This window comes from Manacus candei, unplaced genomic scaffold (genome assembly GCF_025592945.1).
Source record: "Manacus candei isolate 608988 ecotype Guabito, Panama unplaced genomic scaffold, ASM2559294v1 h1tg000084l, whole genome shotgun sequence".
In the NCBI taxonomy this organism is placed as follows: Eukaryota; Metazoa; Chordata; class Aves; order Passeriformes; family Pipridae; genus Manacus; species Manacus candei.
This window is the reverse complement of record NW_026138132.1, coordinates 852,681-870,861: the sequence shown is the minus strand read 5'-3', so window position 1 is coordinate 870,861 and position 18,181 is coordinate 852,681. Positions and strand designations below refer to the sequence as shown.

At 65.0% G+C, this 18,181-nt stretch overlaps 1 protein-coding gene across 1 annotated transcript; it reads left to right on the top strand.

Annotated features, from left to right (window-relative positions):
- Positions 1-569: 569 nt before the first annotated feature.
- ADGRA2 (adhesion G protein-coupled receptor A2) lies at positions 570-18,150 on the top strand. The gene is made up of 19 exons (XM_051811778.1): positions 570-802; positions 7,591-7,662; positions 9,991-10,062; positions 10,166-10,237; positions 10,389-10,460; positions 10,562-10,725; positions 10,793-11,006; positions 11,298-11,462; positions 11,995-12,196; positions 12,283-12,432; positions 12,565-12,726; positions 12,871-13,080; positions 13,151-13,352; positions 13,576-13,784; positions 13,926-14,053; positions 14,437-14,560; positions 14,669-14,814; positions 14,980-15,069; positions 15,312-18,150. Exons 1-19 carry the CDS (start codon positions 585-587, stop codon positions 16,510-16,512), a joined length of 3,873 nt encoding a protein of 1,290 aa, XP_051667738.1. The 5' UTR covers positions 570-584; the 3' UTR covers positions 16,513-18,150.
- The last annotated feature ends 31 nt before the right edge of the window (positions 18,151-18,181 follow it).

Here is an 18,181-nt window from a genome sequence, read left to right as displayed (position 1 = left end):
ACTTAAGGGGGAAGAGTGTTAAACGCGGAGCGGAGGCCAGGAGGGGATGGAGCAGTGTGACCACGGGGTGAGTTCGCGCAGGGGCTTCCTGCGTGGCGCGGGGTCCCGGGGTCCCACCGGCAGAGAGAGCCCCCCGTGCGCAGGAGATCTGGCGGGGCCACGTGCGTGTCACCACCCTGGACGCGGCACCCCGTGCTTGCCACAGCCGGGATGTGCTCGCTGACCCGCGCAGGGCTCCGGCCGTCCCCGCCGCTGCCCGGGGCTCCAGCTCGGGCCCGGAGTGGGGGCAGCCGGAGCCCTCCAGGGGAGGTGCGGGTCCGTCGCTCCCGGACGGGGGTTCCATCCCCAGCCCGCGGGGGTCCCGCTCCGCTCCGTGCGGGTCCCCCCCGCTCCCGCACGGCCCGGGGGGGCCGAGCCGCTGCCCCCGGCGGGGCCGGGGCGGGCCGGGGCGGGCCGGGGGAGGTGCCAGGGCCGGCGGCGGAGCGCGGCGAGCGGCGGAGGCGGTGCCGCCGGAGCCGCCCCGGGGAGCGGGGCGGCGGCGGGCGCGGAGCCGGAGCCCGTTCCCGCGGCCCGGGGCCGGGGCCATGCGGGCGGCGGCGCTGGTGCTGCTGGCGGCGGCGCTGAGCGGCCCCGGGGCCGGGGCGCGGAGCTGCCCCGCGCTCAGCCTGGGCTGCAAGTGCTCGGCCGAGCGGGCCAAGGCGGGCGGCGGCCCCGGCGCGCCCCGGAGGAGGGTGGTCTGCAGCGGCGGGGGGCTCCCCGCGCCGCCCGAGCCGCGGCTGCTGCCCGACGGCACCGTCACGCTGTGAGTACCGCGAGCGGGACCGCCCCGGGCATCCCCCCCTGCCCCCGCGGCATCTCCCCCGGGCATCGCCCCCGCATCCCCGCGGGCATCTCCCTCTGGCCCCGCACTGCCCCGCGCTGCCCCGGCCGGGCGCTGCTGCCCCGGGGCGCCCCGAGAGGGACAGGAGCCCACGCGTGGGTCGCGCTGAGCCCGCTCCGTGCGGGGGGACCCCGCATCGCCCCGGCTCGGGGAGGACACGGGAGCCGGGGGGTGAAGCCCCGCGGGGTCGGGGAGCGCAATGAAGTTCCTTTTTTCTCTCGATAAGCGCCTCTGCACCAGCGAAAGCGTCGCTCGATGCGTCGCAACGTGGTTTAATTCGCGTTAAAAGGAGCGTCGCGGCTCTGGACCCCGCTGTCCCCACGGCGCGGCGGCAGCGCGGGGCTGGTGTGGACGTGAGCTGGAAATCCAGGAAACGGGCTCCTTCTCCCGCTTCCCTCCGCGGCGTTTCTGAGTGCTGGGGAGGATGTTTTTGTTTGAAAGTGACTGTTCTCGCTGGAAATATTTACTGAGAAGCGACAAGGAGCGGTTAATGGGTTTGGAGTTTGTGCAAAGGGTCTAAAGCTGCTGCTTGGTCCCTAAAGGCTCCTCTTCCTCACGCCCCCCTTGCCGGGGGTTGGGGTTCAGCCGGCGCTGGCAGCCGTGAGCTGCTCTCTGCAGGGTTTATTTATAACTCCGGAGGAGATGTTTGAATTAAAATCTGGATGGGAGGCTGGGCTGGCAGCCCTGCAGCTGAGGGGAACGTCGCCTTCACCCAGGGTGTCATCCAGTCAGGGTGGGCAGTCCACGCCAGTGTGCCCGTGGTCGTGGCTCCCACTTTCCGCTCCTCGGGTGGGTTTGGTTGGACGCTGCTGAGGGTCGGGGGCCACTGAGCTCCTCGTGCCGTCCATCCCCACACGCTGGAACCCGCTGGGTCGCGTTGCTGTTGCTCTGGTTCCCTGGGTGCCGATCATTGCCCGGGTTCCTTGCTTCAGGGTGATGGTGGCAGCGAAGGGACCCCGCTGGCACCACCGTCCCCGTGTGGAATGTGGCTGTGGAACACACCGGTGCTGCAGGGTGGGGCCACGAGCAGGGGCTCAGTGTGACAGTCCCATCAAAAGCATGAAGTCGTAGTGGAGTAACAGCACTGATGGGTGTCCCCGGCACCCCTTGGTGGGGGACGCTGGGTGGCTGTGGGCAGGTGACAACTGGGCTCTCCATCACATCCTGAGCTTTGCTCTTCGTGGCTTTGCTCCTACAGCCCTTCCTTGTGCCTCAGCCCCTTGCAAACACCCGTGGGGATGTTTAGTCCCTTGTCGGTTTGTATTTGGGAAAGGCAACCCGTCCCATGGTTGCTCCAGTGCCCTCTCCAGCTGTTCCCAGCAGGGCAGAGGGTTTGTGCCGCCTGGGCTGGGCTGGCTCCCTTGGAGGGGCCGGGATGACGGTGCAGAAGCATTTAGGGCATTACACGATCCCACTAAAACGTGACATGAAACCTACAGGCGTAGGCAGAAACCTACAAATATGCGGTGACCCTGGCTCTGCTCTCGCGCAGTAAACATGATTTATTCCAAACCCTTTCCAGATGGAACAATCAAAACCAGAGGCTCCGACTTTGGGAGCGTCTCCTGGAGCCACTGGGGTACGGGCAGGGAGCGGAGGGGCCCGGGCACGTGGCAAGGGCTGCACGTGCCTTGGGGACACCCTGCTGGGGACAGCCAAATCTCACTCCTGCGGGTGAGCCAGGGCTGGGCAGGACTCCTACATGTGCCCTGGGGTGCTGGGTCCCAGCTGTGCCCTGGGGGGCTCAGGCCCTCTCCGTCCCCTGGGGTGCTCAGCATCGCTGTTGGCCCAGCGGCAGGGTGTGTTTGGGGCAGTAATGCTTCAAAGCAGAGCCGTGTTCCAGTCCTCATCCAGTCCAGCCTGGAGGCAGGAGTGCCTGAGTGCAGGGGGGAGGCTCTTCCCAGCAGCTACCAGCGCAGGAGGGATCTGGCCCGGCCACGGCTCGGTCTGTCTGGGCAGTGGCCGGGGACAGGCGGACGGCCAGAGGAGGTCGGGTGGCTGGAGGAGGTCTGTCGCCCTGTGGGTCCCTCCTTCGGCTTTTTCCCACACTCTCGCTTTACTTCTTTATTTATCTTTAATTATTAGGCCTGTGCTGAGGAATCTTGTTCTGCCTCCTCGGCAGCTGCTGCGCATTTACCCCCCCTGTGCCTGAGAAACGCTCGCTGGCATCGCAGCAGGGACAGGGGACAAAGGATGAGGGGACAAAGTGCACCCAGGGGACCTGCAGACACCACTGGGCTCGGCCTCAGTCCCAGTGCCCCAGACACACATTGGTGTCCGATTGGGAACATCTTCCAAGCAGAACTGTGTCTCCTTCCTCTTCCTTTGGCTCCTTGCAGGGATCACCAGGAGCCAGCATGGGGACACATGTGGGGTCTGGTGAGTGGGGTGATGCTCACGAACCCCCCTGCAGCCCCAGCAGACGTTACACACACAGTGTGTGCTCTCTGACACCCGCCCTGGTTTATACCCAGAGTTTCATTCCTGCCCCCAGCTCCCTGCAGGGAGGAAGGAGGAGCACCAGCCTCGGTGTCACCCTGTTCTGACGTGGCCCTGTGGAGCTCACCCGGCTGTTTTGGCAGGGCTGGCACTGATGCAGCCTGGGGCAATCCCCCAGCCCCACATCCTGCTCCTGTTGGGGCCAGGGGATTTGGGACCTCTCAGGGCCGCCCCTCCAGTGTGGCTGTGGGGTGCCAGGGCACTGCAGACGTGGATTAACAAGGCTTTAATCCCCCCCAGCTGACCCCTGTGCTAATCGGCCGGTGGAAAAAGCGCCATATCCCCAACGAGAGCTGGAGAGCCGTGGCCAGCCCCGCTGTCACACGGGCGGGAGCCCAAACCTCTTCCAGATGTGGAATCCCAGCACAGGCCTCATTTATGTGCACAGCTTGATTGCACTGAAATTACAGATTGTCTGCAGGGAATAGAGGGCTTTGACTTATGACCAATTTCCAGTTCTACTTGAACTCCCCGCTCCAAGGCCGCTCTATCCTGGGCCCTGCAGATGGTTGCTTTCTGAAACCTTCCTCAGCTTTTTATTTGTTGTTTGTTGGGCTGCAGCTCCATCAGGTTTGGGTTTTCCAGGGTCTAAGGGTCGTGGTGCTGCCCTGTGCGTCGGAGCATCCCAGCCCACGCTGGCTCTGGAGGCTTCACCCTCTCTCCGGGACTTATTTTTCCTGTGCTAACAAAAGCTGAGGCTTGGAACAATAATTTTCACCATCTGAAATAGCCCGGTGTGACGTGAGGCTGGAGGCAACGCCCGGGCATGGGCGGGGCGGGGAACAGCCCCTGAGCACCCAAACAAGGTGGGGACGGGGGTCCCAGCCAGGTCTGGGGGGTCTCCAGTCCCACTGGGCTGGGAGCTGTGGGGTCCCCTCTGGGATCCTGCAAGGTCTCCCCTGGGATGCAAGGTCCCTCCCTGGAGCTGTGGGGCCCCTCTTGGGATGTTGTGGGGTCCCCTTGGGAACTGTGGGGTCCCTCTGGGATGCTGTGGGGTCCACCCTGGGACATGGGTTCCCCCCTGGGATGCTGCAGGGTCTCTCTGGGTTGCTGCCTGTCCTCCCCATGGATGCTGCCTCCCCCAAAGCCCTCCCTGCTGCCAGAGCCCTCGGCACCTCTCACCAGCCCCGGGACCCCTCTTTTCTCTTCCCCAAATCCCTCTGCAGAGCAGCGAGCCGTGCTCGGGGCGCAGCCTGCGCCGTATCTGCTCCCGGCATATGCTTTGAATTAATGCACTTGGAGAGCAGAGCCGGGCCGGGTCCCCGCCCCCAACGCGGCCCCCCCAGGAACCTCCGCGCCGCTGCCTTCCCTGCCCGGGCTGGGGAGCCACCGTCTCCCCGCGTCCTTTTTTGGTTGGGTCCAGAGGAAGTTTATTGTTTCAGCAGCCCAGTTTCTGGAGCTGTTATTTATCCAAGTGGATTCCAGCACGCTTGAAAAAACAATCTTGTTTTTTTCGCTTTTGGCTCCTCTTTTTGAGATGAAAAAAAAAGAGGAGAAGAAGAAGGGGTCTGTATCTCCCTGCCGGCAGCCTCGTGGGCTCCAAACCCCCACAGCCCCGGCACGAGGGGGGGATTGGAGCGTGGATGCTGCTCCCCTTCCAGGGCCGGATCCCCCAGGATGGGAGGATGCTCCTCGGGGCTCTCCCCGCCGTCCCCACCACGCATCCCCCATCGTTTCCGTTTGACTCCAGCTCTGGTCCTTAATCCCTGCATTGTCCGGAGGGACTTTTCCAGCCGCCGCTCAATTAGCCAATTATTGTCCCCGTGGCGGGGCTGTCCCTGACGGGAGCCCCCCACCCGCCCACGCTGCCCGGGGCCGGAGGGTCTCAGGGCACTGGGCAGGATGAAGGCGCCGTTTCGGGTGGGAGAGGCGTGGGGGTGGTCGGGCACTGAGGGCTGGGGGGGTCCCCAGCCCTTCTCACTCAGCACATCTCTCCGAGCCCGGGCTGGGCGTCCCTCTTGCTGAGCTGAGGGGTCCCATCCCCTCTCCCCCCCAGGTGATCCCTCCTCCCCGGGGCAGCTCTTGTGGTTTAAAATCTAACTGGGGGTCTGGTTTCATCCCTGCGTGCCAAGGGCTGGGTCCCTGTGTGGGGTCCCCAGTGAGGCTCGGGGGCTGCTGGCCTGTGACCCCTGTGTGTTGGGTCAGGGTGGCCCGGCAGACACACTGATCCCGTAGTATTTTGGGGTTTCTCAGGTAATCTCCTGTCAGGGGACAGTGGTGAGGGCCTGCACAAGGCTCAGCTGCCTGCAGACACACGAGAGCAGAAAGTCCCGTGGAGCCTGATGAGAACTTCCTGGGAAAAAAATAAAACAAAACACACACACACAAAAAAAAATGAACCGAAAACAATTGGGAACATAATATCCATGAAACTAGAGAAAACAAAACAAACCCGTGTTGGAGGATGTGGGCTGTGACAGGGGAGCGTGAACCGGCTGGCTTCTGTGGGACAGGGAAGAGAGGAGCCAGGATCCCTACCCGGGAAGAATTTTACCGGGAAAGAAAAGTTTTGGGCAAACTGTTGCTGTCGATGCAGCTTTTTGCGTCAACCCCTCGTTTTGGGCAAGGATCTCTTCTCTTTTGGAGCTCAGGGTGTCTGTCCCACACCATGCCAGTTCTGGAGGGACTCCAGGGGTGGCTTTGCCGAGGTGGCCCCCGGGGGCGGCTGATCCCGTTGGATCACGGGAGCGTTGCCTTTTAAGGCGGGAGATGTGGAATGGCAGAGGAGTGGATGGTCCCAGGGGTCCAAGAACAGAGAGAGTGTCCCCGGGGCTCGACCTGGGGCTGCATTCCCAGTGGGGCTGCATTCCCAGCTGGGCTGCATTCCCAGCAGGGTGCAGCTCCCTGGTGCTCCAGCCCTCCCGGCTCTGCCCACCCCACTGGGGCACGGCCATGGTTTGTGAAATCTCCTGCTGCTGGAATGAAAACCTCCTGGAGCCACTGGAGCCTTGAGCAACAGCCCCCGCCGACACCGTGACGGGGAATTGGGGCACACTGAGGGGCTGCTGTGGCCCAGAGCTGGGGCTTTACTGGGAGTGGTGGTGCTCTGGAAACATCCCTGCTGCCCCCTGTTCTGGGAAGGGTCCTGGGCTGAGCCGGCACCGCGCTCGCTGCTGGGGCGAGCCGAGCCCGGCAAAGAGGGGTCCCGGCAGGGAGGAGAGGGTCAGACACGGCCCCGGCCCCGGCAGCTCCGGCCGCCGGTGTGTGGAAGCAATTTGCGGCCGTCGGGGCTGCCGGACGCTTCCGCTCCCCGCCGGCCGGGGCGAGGGTCCCGCGGACGCGCCGGTGCCCGGTGGCGGCTCCTCATTAGCACAGGATGCGGGGGCCGCGCTGCGGGACCCCGGCCCTTCCCTCCCAGCCAGCCCGGGGGGGTGGCAGCCCCCTCTCGAGCCGGGTCTGGTCCTGCCCGTGAGCCGAGCGCGGCCGCGCGTCCGGGCGGGACGGGCTGGCAGCACACAGCCCCCATTCAGCCCGGCCGCCGGGCCCGCCGTGTGTAAACAGCCCCGGCCCGGCCCTCAATGAGCCCTTTTTTCCCCGCGCCTCCCCCCCGGCCGAGGCTCCCCGGTGCCCTCCCGGCCCCGGCCGCCGCCTGCCCCGGCTCTGCCGGGGTCACATTTGCCGGCGCTGGCGTCGCCGGTGCCCACGCGGCCGCCCGGGAGGCACCGCCGGTCCCCGAGAGCCGCGTCTGGCTCTGCTAATTGCAACTTTAATGAGGTCCTGGCTTAATCGTCGGGTGTTGGTGCCCTCCGTCCGCTCCCGTCTCCCCACAAGGGCCCCTTCGGCCAGCAAAGCTGTTTATTTTGGAATAGAATCTCCGGGCTGGGAGGCTCCCGGGGTGGCCACAGTGCTGTGACCAGCAGGAGCTGGGGGGTCCCCTCCTGGCTGCAGGTCCTCGGGGTGTCCTGGGTGCTGGGGTGGGGGGTCATCGCCCACCCGTGCAGCTCCCAGGTGATGCCCCAAGAGCTGGCACGGGGACCACAGGGTGTTCCATGGCATGAGGACCATACAGAGCATCCCATGGTCCCACCTGGCTGTTCAAGCCTGTCCCTGAGAGTTCACCTCGTTCCAGGGGCACAGCTGGGGCTGGGGCTTCTCACAGGGGGGTCTGGCTGTTCCCACTCCCCTCCAGCCCCCACGTCACCAGGGCATGGCTGGGGGTCCACGGCAGGTCAGGTAACGAGGCTGCCTCTCTCCCTTTGCTCTTCCCACAGGCTGCTGAGCAACAACAAGATCACGGTGCTGGAGAACGGCTCTTTCTTCGGGCTGCGGGCTCTGGAGAAGCTGTGAGTGCCCGGCGGGCAGGAGGGTGGGGGGCAGTGGGGTGCAGGCAGGGCTTCCATGGGATGAGAATGGAGTGGGTGCCGGCATCACCACCCACATCCCACTCCTGGTGTCATTCCTGGGAGCTGCAGCGGGACTGGCACCCCGGGGCACGGAATTTGCCGCCAGCACCCACGGGCATCCCAGGGACCCCGGGAGCTGTGGTGGGGCAGGAGGCACCGGGGGGGCCGCGCTCCGTGAGGGCCGGTATGAAAAGCGACATTGTCCCCCCGAACAAAGTCAACTTTCTTATCTCTCCATGAAAGGCATCTCTATGGAGGGAGCTGCGAGGAGGGGAGATTTATGGCCCCCATATGGGTTTGATCTGTAGGTATGCAGGCACGGGGACCGGCACTGAGGGCGTTTTGTTCCCCGCCAAGGTCTCGCGCATTCCGGCGCCCCGCGGGCTCCCGTGGAAATCCCCACGGGGCTGCTTTTGGGGTGAGCGGGAAGCAGTCACCTTGGGGGCACCATCCCACAAGGCCAAGTCCTCTCCAGTGTGGGTCCAGGCCTGGGGTCAGTTCCTGCCCCTGGCACCGAGCTCTCATTAACGCTGAGGAGCAGTGAGGCCGCTCCTGGGGAGGACTCTGGCTCTGCAACCCCTGGGGTGTCCAGGATCCCCACAAAGGTCTCTGTGCCCGGGGAGAGCAGCCGCCCCAGGTCACCTGCTGCTCACCACGGGGTCAGAGGGGTCCAGGGAGGGTGGGCAGCACTCCCCCACCCCGGGCCGGCCGCATCTCCCTGTGCAGTGCCTGATTGCCCTCGACAGGAGCCGTAATTGTTTTCATCAGGTCAGTTTGGGGCCACGGCACAGACGTGCCCCGTGGAGAGTCCGGCTGGTGTGGTGGGGACACAGTGGGGGCTCCAGGACCCCTTGCTTCTCATCTTGGGGCTCGCAGGGCCCCTGCTCACCCCGGCTGCCCATCATGGGCGCTTCAGAGTCCCAGCATGATGGGGAGAACCGATTCCCGGGGTCTCAGCGGTGCCCCCATGGACCACTGCCCCTCCGGGCTTGGCATCTCCGGTGATTTGTAGCGGTGTAATGAGATTAATGAGTCTGAGCAGGGCCGGTATGTGGCAGCGGCCTCATTAGCACAGTCCCGCTTGGGAATGGCCCGGGGGGCTGTGAGGGGGCTCAGCGGGTGACAGAAGGGACAGGGATAGACTCTGTCCCTTCATCTGCCCCTGTCTGTGCTGGGCTGAGGCGGGTGCCCAGGTCTCCCTCGGTGTGTGCAGGTGGGTGTTTGCAGGGCGGGTGTTTGCAGTGTGCCTGTTGTTGGTGCAGTGGGTGGTGGCGGTACAGGTGAGTGGAGCTGTTCCTTCAGCACCAGCGCTCACCTGTGCACACCTGCCTGCACACCTGCCTGCACTGCTGGCCATGGGAGCTGCCGGGACGTGCGTTTGCTGCTGGGGAAGGCAGGGGATGGCAGGCATGTGCAGAGCCATTGCATCAGCCAAGTGGGGCCGGGATGACGCCGGCTGCGTTTCCTCTCCCTGCAGGGCCCCTCATGTCTCTCTGGCTGGACTCCCACCCCCCTGCACTCTGGCTCTGCTGGAAGGGGTTGCACCACTCCTCATCCCAGGCACTGGCTCCTGGCCCTGCAACAGGGCTGTGGTTGATGGGGTGTCCCCAGGGCTTCAGGCAGAGCAGTGGGAGACCCAGCGCTGAGCTCCCTGGAGACTGCTATAAATAAACACAGATCCATATGGATCCCATTTCCTCTCCCAGCCAGTGCCGGTGCTTAGCAGGAGTTGCCTCGGGTCCCAGGGGCTGGATGGAGAGGCTGATGCCACCGGTGCTGCCAGCCCTGCTGGCAGCCTGACCAGCCCCTGATTAGATAGGTGCCTGCAATCAGGCTAATCAGCCAAATGAGCTTCCCAAGGGCCACAGAGCCCGTCCAGGGCTGTGCTCTTATCCCAGATGCAGGAGATAACCCACCAGGACATGGCTGTTCTGGAAGCAATGTGAGGCCAATGCCAGCAGCCAATGCCAATGTGCAGGGGCATGTGATGCTTCTTGGTGCACTCGGAGTGTGCCGAGGGGCTGGCATCCCCCTGGGAGCAGCGAGGAGCCTCGTGCCTTCCCTGCACCCTTCAGAGAGATAACGAGAGGGAAATGGGATGGAAAACTGCTAATGAGGCCCTTGTAGGGTGTTTGCAGTGCCTAGGGGGGCTGAGGAAGAAGAGGAGGGCTGGGAGTGGATCAGGTGCCCTTGGCCCCCCTGCGTTGTGTCTCCTGGGGACAGGGTTCCCCGTGTCACACCCCGAGGTCTGTGTCTGTCTCCCCACAGGGACCTGAAGAACAACCTGATCAGCACAGTCCAGCCAGGCGCCTTCCTCGGCCTCCCCGAGCTGAAGCGGCTGTAAGTGCCAGCACAGCCCCTGAGAGCATGTGGGGCTGGCCCTGGGGACAGCAGGGACAGCGGGGTGTCCCCAGCTCTGATGGTCCCTCCGCTCACCTTGCAGGGATCTCTCCAACAACCGCATCGGCTGCTTGAGCGCCAGCGTCTTCCAGGGGCTCCCCAACCTCCTCCGGCTGTAAGTAGCTCCCTGGGGACATCCTGGCCAGCTCTCCCCCCTGGACCCTGAGAGAGGGGCACTGTGAGGGCACAGCGAGGGGGCAGGATGTGTCCCCTCTCCCAGCAGGTCCCCACTCCCCTCCATGCCACCTTTCTCTCCTGTCCCTCAGGAACATGTCTGGGAACATCTTCTCCAGCCTCCCGCCCGGTGTCTTCGACGAGCTCCCCTCCCTGAAAGTCGTGTGAGTTTGTGCCCTGGGATTTTGGCACCGGGGGGACGAGGGGGATCCCTGCCGAGGGTCTCAGGGCCGGCGTGTGACCCCCGTGACGCCGTCCCTCGCAGGGACTTCGCCACCGAGTACCTGACGTGCGACTGCAACCTGCGCTGGGTGCTGCCCTGGGCCCGCGACCGCTCGGCGCAGATCTCGGAGCGGACGGCGTGCGCGTTCCCCCGGCAGCTGCGCGGCGTGGCCCTGCGCGGGGCGCGGGACGGGCAGCTCCGCTGCGGTGAGCCGGGGCCGGGGCGGGGGCGGCGGCGGCAGCGGCGGCGCGGGCTCACCTGTGTCCCCCGCAGCGGGCGCCCCGGAGCTGCACACCCACCACCTCATCCCGTCGCTGCGCCAGGTGGTTTTCCAGGGCGACCGGCTGCCCTTCCAGTGCACGGCCACGTACCTGGACAACAGCACCCAGATCCGGTGGTTCCACAACCGCGAGCCCGTGGAGGAGGACGAGCGGACGGGCGTCATTGTGGAGGAGAGTCTCATCCATGACTGCACCTTCATCACCAGGTCAGGGGTGGGGACTGGGATGGGGATGGGGAAGGGAACGAGGTGGGGACAGGGATGGAGATGAGATGGGGATGGCAATACAGACCACATGGAGATGGGGATGGGGATGGACACTCGTGGCTGCAGGACTCGCAGGTTTGCAGGTACCGAGTGCCACGGGAGGGGCTGCCAAATGTGGGCACCTCCTGTGCTTCATGGCGTGTGTCCCCGAGCCCCCAGGCCTGGGGAACCACTGCTGCAGGCTTGCCATGGGGCAACCCCGCCGTGCCAGCCCGTCCCCTCTGCCCGCAGCGAGCTCATCCTCTCCAACATCCACGTCTCCGCCAACGGCGAGTGGGAATGCGCTGTCTCCACCTCCCAGGGCAACGTCAGCAAGAAGGTGGAGATCGTGGTGCTGGAGACCTCCGCGTCCTACTGCCCTGCCGAGCGGGTCACCAACAACCGCGGGGACTTCAGGTGGGGACACACGTGCTCTGCTGCCACGTGGGGCACGGGCGGGCGGGGGGCTCGCCTCGCCTCCCCTCGCCCCGCCACAGGTGACCGGGCGTCTGGTAGCGATTAGCAGCCGTGGGGAGCGCGCGCGCTTTTGAAGGGCTTCCCGTGCCGGCGGCGCAGCCTGGCTCCAGCAGCAGAGGTGTTGGAATTTCTCTGGCACGAGACGAAAGGCTCCGGGCGCCCGCCGTAACCCCGGCGGGGCCCTTACGGAATATAAATTACTGGCACAGTCAATGTGGCTTAAATTAGCGGTGCCCCCCGCCCCCGCTGCCTCCCCCTGCGCTGCCAGGGCCGAGCGGGACACGGGATTGGAGGGGGTGGGGGATTTTGGGGGAGCATCACCCTCAGCCCCCCCCCCCGGAGCCCAGGAGAGGTGGGGGCTTGGTGGAGGGTGTCGGGGGCTGCGGTGCTCGCGAGCGGCGCTGGGCAGGGGGTGCACGGGGGGGATGCTGGTGGCGGGTGCCCCGCGGTCACCGTGTGTGGGTGCCCGCAGGTGGCCCCGCACCCTGGCGGGTATCACGGCCTACCAGCCCTGCCTGCAGCACCCGTTTGCCGCGGGGCCGGCGGGCGCGGGCGCGGCGGGCGAGAAGCAGGCGTGGCGGCGCTGCGACCGCGCCGGGCGCTGGGAGGACGGCGACTACTCCCACTGCCTCTACACCAACGACATCACCCGCGTGCTCTACACCTTCGTGCTGGTGAGCGGGGGGGACCGGGGGGCTTGGCTGGGGCTGGGGGGGACAGACACAGCCAGTGACTTTGCCTCCACTGTGCTGTGCTGCAGATGCCCATCAACGCCTCCAACGCCCTGACCCTGGCGCACCAGCTCCGCGTCTACACGGCCGAGGCAGCCAACTTCTCGGACATGGTCGATGTCCTCTATGTGGCCCAGATGATAGAGAAGTTTATCGGCTACGTGGACCAGATCAAGCAGGTAATGAGTGGTGCAGCTGTCCCCTGCTTGCCCCAGCGCTGCCCCGTGGTTTTGGGGTGGAAAAGCATGAACTGGGGTGTTTCCCTGGGGGACAGTGGCAGATCTTTGCAGAGCCACTCACTGTCCCTGCAGCTGACGGACGTGATCGTGGAGATGGCCAGCAACATCATGCTGGTGGACGACCACATCCTGTGGATGTCGCAGAAGGAGGAGAAGGCCTGCACCAGCATCGTCCGCTCCCTGGAGAGGATCGCAGCCCACACGCTGGGCAGCAACTCCCAGCACATGGCGGTGGTGAGGGGGGGCTGGAGAGGGAGGAGGAAAAATTGGGGGGCTGGTGTCAGGTCTCTGCCTGTGCCAGGGGTCTCTCTGGCTCTGCCAGGGGTCTCTCTGGCCGTGCCAGGACTGATGGCCCCCCCACGGCGCTGTGCCTGGCAGAACTCCCGCAACATCGCCTTCGAGGCGTACGTGGTGAAGCCCGAGAGCTACGTGGGGCTGAGCTGTGTGGCGTTCCAGCGGCGGGACGGGGCTGCACCAGGACGTCCCTCCCCGGCCGAGCGGGGGGCCGAGCCCGTGCCCGACCAGCAGCTCAGGCTGCGCTGCACCACGGGCCGCCCCAACGTCTCCCTGACCAGCTTCCACATCAAGGTACGGCTACGCCGGGGGCCGGGGGGGGCCGGGGGTCGGCCCCTGCTCACCGGCGACCCTGCGCCCGCAGAACAGCATCGCCCTGGCCTCCATCCAGCTGCCCCCCAGCCTGTTTGCCAGCCCGGTCTCAGCCACTCCAGGGACTGACTGCAAGCTCCAGCTGCTGGTCTTCCGCAACGGGAAACTCTTCTGCAGCACCGGGAACTCCTCCCGGCTGGCCGATGACGGCAAACGCCGCAGCGTGGCCACCCCGGTCATCTACGCAGGGACCTGTAAGGGCGGCGGTGGGGGGGGGCTTGGGCTGCCCTGGGGGTGTTTTTCTTGGGGGATGGAGCTCCATGGGCTTCTTGGGGTGTTCCTGCAGCGCAGAGCCATCCCTGGGCTTCTCGTGGAGAGGTGGGATGTGGGGGGGGCATCCCCCATGTCCAGACCCCTTGGGGGTGCAGGTGGAGGGGTGTCACTTGTCCTGCTGACCGGGTTTCTCTGTTGCTGCAGACGGCTGCGGAGTGGGAAACCTGTCGGAGCCGGTGGCCGTGTCCCTGCGGCACCCCGGGGAGGGCGCGGACCCCGTGGCCGCGTACTGGAACTTCGAGGTGCTGGGGGGCATGGGGGGCTGGAGCGCCGAGGGGTGCCAGCTGGCTGCCCGTGAGCCCAACGTCACCTCCCTGCACTGCCGGCACCTCAGCAACGTGGCCGTGCTCATGGTGGGTGTGGGAGAGCGGTGGGGCCGGGAGCCTTGCTGGGGTGGGGGGTGTGGAGCCTGAGGGCTGTAGTGGGGGGTTTGGGGGGGGACAGGGGTCAGGGATGGTGACGTGGGGTGTGACGGGCTGTGCTGTGCCGTGCAGGAGCTGAGCGGGTTCCCCAGCGAGGCGCGAGGCGCCGTGGAGGTGCTGCACCCGGCCATGTACACCTGCACAGCCGTGCTGCTGCTCTGCCTCTTCACCACCATCATCACCTACATCGTCCACCACGGGTGAGGGAGCGCCTTGGTGCCCACGGAGGTGGCTGGGGGGCTGTGCAGGGATGGGTGTCTCCGTGGCAGCTGGAGGGGCTCCCCAATGGCCAGAAGGAAAGTGCATGGGGATAGTCATCCAGGGAATGAGGCCCTTTAGGACATGAGCTCTCAGGACACGACCCTCCAGGAATGTGCTGCCTGGCAAGTGGCACTGCCCCAGGAGCCCTGGGTCCTGTGTGCACACGTGTGCCTACACAGTTTCTCCACCAGCCACGCTCCGTGGCCAGGGACTGGCTGTTGGCCTGGGCCTCTGGATGCAGGGTCTGTGCCAGCAGGAGCTGTGGCTCTCTCAGGGCCGGGGAGGAGCTCACAGGTACCGGCTGTGCCTCTCGCTCTTCCAGCACCATCCTCATCCCACGGAAGGGCTGGCACATGCTGCTCAACCTCTGCTTCCACATCGCCATGACGGCCGCCGTCTTCGCAGGAGGCATCACCCTCACCGGGTACTGGATCGTGTGCCAGGCGGTGGGTACCGGGCCGAGGGACGGGCAGAGCCCAGCGCTGTGGGCTTCTGCAGGGGGGAACACAGCCATGTCAGCAGCACCCCCTCCCCAACCACGGCCTCTCCCACAGGTCGGCATCATCTTGCACTATTCCTCCCTCTCCACCCTGCTCTGGATGGCGGTGAAAGCCCGAGTGCTCTACAAGGAGGTGACCTGGAAGGCGCCGCGGCAGCCGGACGGGGACACGTCCCAGGCAGCCCCCAGACCCATGCTGAGGTGCAGACCCCCCTTCCCCTCGACCCGGCCTGGGGGGAGCTGCGGGAGCACCTCCTGCCCCACACCCAGGGGCTGCGGCGGGACTTGTTCTGTTGGGCAAGCCCATCCCTGAGGGCTCTCCTGAGGGGCTGCGGGGCTGCAGTGACACCGTCCCTCCCCGTGCAGGTTCTACCTGATCGCCGGCGGGATCCCCCTCATCATCTGCGGGATCACGGCAGCCGTCAACATCCACAACTACCACGACAACAACCCCTAGTAAGTGTTCCTGCTCGACATTCCTTCCTCCCCACACGGGTAGCCTCCCTCCGCTGGGACAGGGAACTGGGAATCTGGGCAAGATGGGGAAAAGCCAGTGAGGTTTTTCCCAAAAGTTATCCATGTACTGGGGAAAAATCAGCCAGGCAAGCAGCACAGCTCTGCAGAGCCCGTGCCATCAGGGCAGGGCTGCTGAGCACCTCCATGCCACGACCCCTCAGAGCCCCTCTCGTCCCACACAGCTGCTGGCTGGTGTGGCGGCCCAGCCTGGGAGCTTTCTACGTCCCCGTGGCTTTCATCCTGCTCGTCACCTGGATTTACTTCCTCTGCACCGGGCTGAGCCTCCAGTGCCGACCCTTACTCCGGAAAGACATCCCGGAGCCACTGGAGCCACCGCCACGGCTGGGGGGCACCGGTGACCTCCTGACAGACTCTGGGTCCATCTCGGTGACACTGAACTCGGGGCCACCCTGCCCCGAGGGGGACGGTGTCTACTCCCTGCGGGTGCAGTTCTGGGCGCTGGTGACCACCCACGCCTTGTACGTGGCGCTGTGGACGTTCGGCGCCATGGCCGTGTCCCAGCGCTGGTACCTGAACATTGTCTTCAGCTGCCTCTACGGCGTCACCGCCGTGGCACTGGGGCTCTTCATCTTCGTCCATCACTGCCTGCGCCGCCGGGACGTGCTCAGCTCCTGGTTCTCCTGCTGCCCGTCGTACCGGAACGCGCTGCCCATGCAGGCCTACGTCCACCCCGGGCTGGGGCCGGAGGACGGCTCGCAGGTCTTCATCGGCTGCGACCCGGAGGCAGCTCGTTCTGGAGCCTCCTCCTCCTCCTCGCCCAGCAGCGCCGGCTCGGCCGGGGGCCGCTGCAAGCTCACCAACCTGCAGGTCGCCCAGAGCCAGGCGGACGCCCGCCCGGCCACCTGCCTGGAGCCGGATGCGGCTGACGGGAAGCCCACGAGGCACGCCAGCAACCTCCACGGCCGCAGGAGCCACCGGGGCAGAACTAAGCCGTGCCGGGACGGGAAGCACCACCGCTTGAAAATGCTGCGGGGCCCCTCGGAGCACCCGTCCAGCGAGAGCGGGAGCCTCCACAACAGCCACTCCGAGAGCTACCCCAGCGGCAGGACCAGCCCGGCCAGCGGCGGCCGCGCGGGGCCGCGGGGGCCCCAGGACGGGGAGGCGGCCGCCAGCCCCTCGGAGGGCAGCGATGGTGGGCGGCGGGCGCCCGACTTCGCCGAGGGTCGCCGGAGGAGCGCCAGCCGGGACAGCCTGCGGCCGGGCGGCGCCGCCGAGAGGGAGGCGAAGCGCCGCTCCTACCCCCTGAACGTGGGCAGCCACAACGGCGGCCTCAAGGGCAGCAAGTACGACATCAACCTGGCCAGCGCCGACGGCGTGGCCGGCATGAAGACCGGCCTCTGGAAGAGCGAGACCACCGTGTGAAGGCGGGGAAGGACCGACGGCCACGGTGATCTCCTCCGGGAGCTGCGGCCAGAGCTGCTCTGCGGGAATCACCACGTGCACTAGCAGGGATGGGCAGCACAGCCGGGGGGCTCCGGTGACCCCGGGTGACCCCACCTGTCCCCCACCACCCCGAGGAGGCTCCGAGCTTCCCATGGTGGTGCCGGGTGGGGGCTCCAGGCAATCCTTGCAGGAATTGCGACTGTGCTTTAATCACTCCGGCGTGTCACTTGAGACTGATCCTAAATGCTATTTTATATTATACAGAGGAAATGTCTATTTTTCAAAGCTATATTATTGAATGTATATATATGTATAGACAGAGCCGTAAGTGGCGCGAGGGCCTCGCTCCCCACCCACGTTCCCTGGGAGGGGGTGGGCACTGGGCCAGGGCCCGCTCGTGCCACGACTGCAATATTCCCGCTGAGGGACCACCCCAAGTGCCCTTCACGTCCAGACACCGCAGCCCCAGCCTGAGCAGGCGGCTGCTGGAGAGCAGCTGCTCCCTCTGGAGTGGTTTTATCCGGCGTTCAGCCCTGGCGGTTGCGCGGTGCCAAAGCCATACTGCAAAGCCAAGCACAAGGTAAGAGGAGCCTCAGCTCCAAGGTGAGGATCACCTCGATTGTCTGCACTGCTTTAATGCCAGACACTAAAGTCACGGCCAGGAAGGGCTCCCAGGCCCTCGGAGGCACAAGCCATGCAATGGGGTGGGCTGGTGGAGCTGGGACTGACCCTCTGCGCCAAAGAACCAAGATGTGTGACAAACCCAGAGCAGGTCCGTGTCCTTAATCCAGAAAATACTCACGTTTGCTCTTAGGAAGGCAGAGAAACCTTCCTGGGGAGCAGGGACCATTCCTGGGAATGCAGGATAACAATGCCAAGGAATTAGGGACCTTCCTCAGACAGTTCCCACGATGCAGTCAAAGGGCTGGAACCTGGATAAGCACTTACTGTTTCCATTGAAAAACAAGTCCCCCCCTTTTTCCCAGCAGGCAGGTAAAACAGCCAGGCTGCGGGGAGGGCTGCAGCAATGCAGGACGGGAGTCTGGTGCCACCTCTGCCCTTTCCAGCCTCCCCTGCCTCAGCTTCCCCTGCGTGCAAATGAGTTTAATTACACAGCTACCTCCAAGGGGTCGTGGGACCAGCGGGGGCCACGAGCCAGGGGAGGAAAAAGCACTTAGTGGGGCTTGGTCTCACCTCAGAACCCCTCAACCCGCAGGGCTGGGGCACCCCTGGGCTTAACCTGCCGCTTCCCCACCTACCTTGGCTTCTCTGCCTGGCTTAGATGCTTAAATATTTCATTGTCCCTGGTATTTAACACAATTTAAACCCTTGCTGTGGCTCCTGCAGCCCCCCCAGCCTGGCTGGTGCCCCGTGGTTCTATCGCTTTGCTGCACTGTGACAGTATTAGAGAAAAAGCTTTGTATTCTTAATTACACTTTGTTTTGTCTGTTTACAAGCGAACGACATATCAACAGAGCTTCCTGCAATATCCAGGGAGGGGAGGGAAGGGAAATATGCCAAAGAAATGTCTTTAAAGGGGTCTTTTTGCATTTTTATATGAATAGAATGTTTCTAGCAGATATGTTTTGTTTAATATATTAAAGACTTGCCAATCTGCCAAGACTCACTGTTATTTCTCTCAGACTTC

Bases quoted from the DNA above. Each gene is read 5' to 3' on its own strand.
- ADGRA2 (XM_051811778.1), top strand. From the start codon at position 585: ATGCGGGCGGCGGCGCTGGTGCTGCTGGCGGCGGCGCTGAGCGGCCCC. The intron at 10,726-10,792 runs GTGAGCCGGGGC...TGTCCCCCGCAG, and splicing joins GGACGGGCAGCTCCGCTGCG to CGGGCGCCCCGGAGCTGCAC. The intron at 15,070-15,311 runs GTAAGTGTTCCT...CGTCCCACACAG, and splicing joins TACCACGACAACAACCCCTA to CTGCTGGCTGGTGTGGCGGC.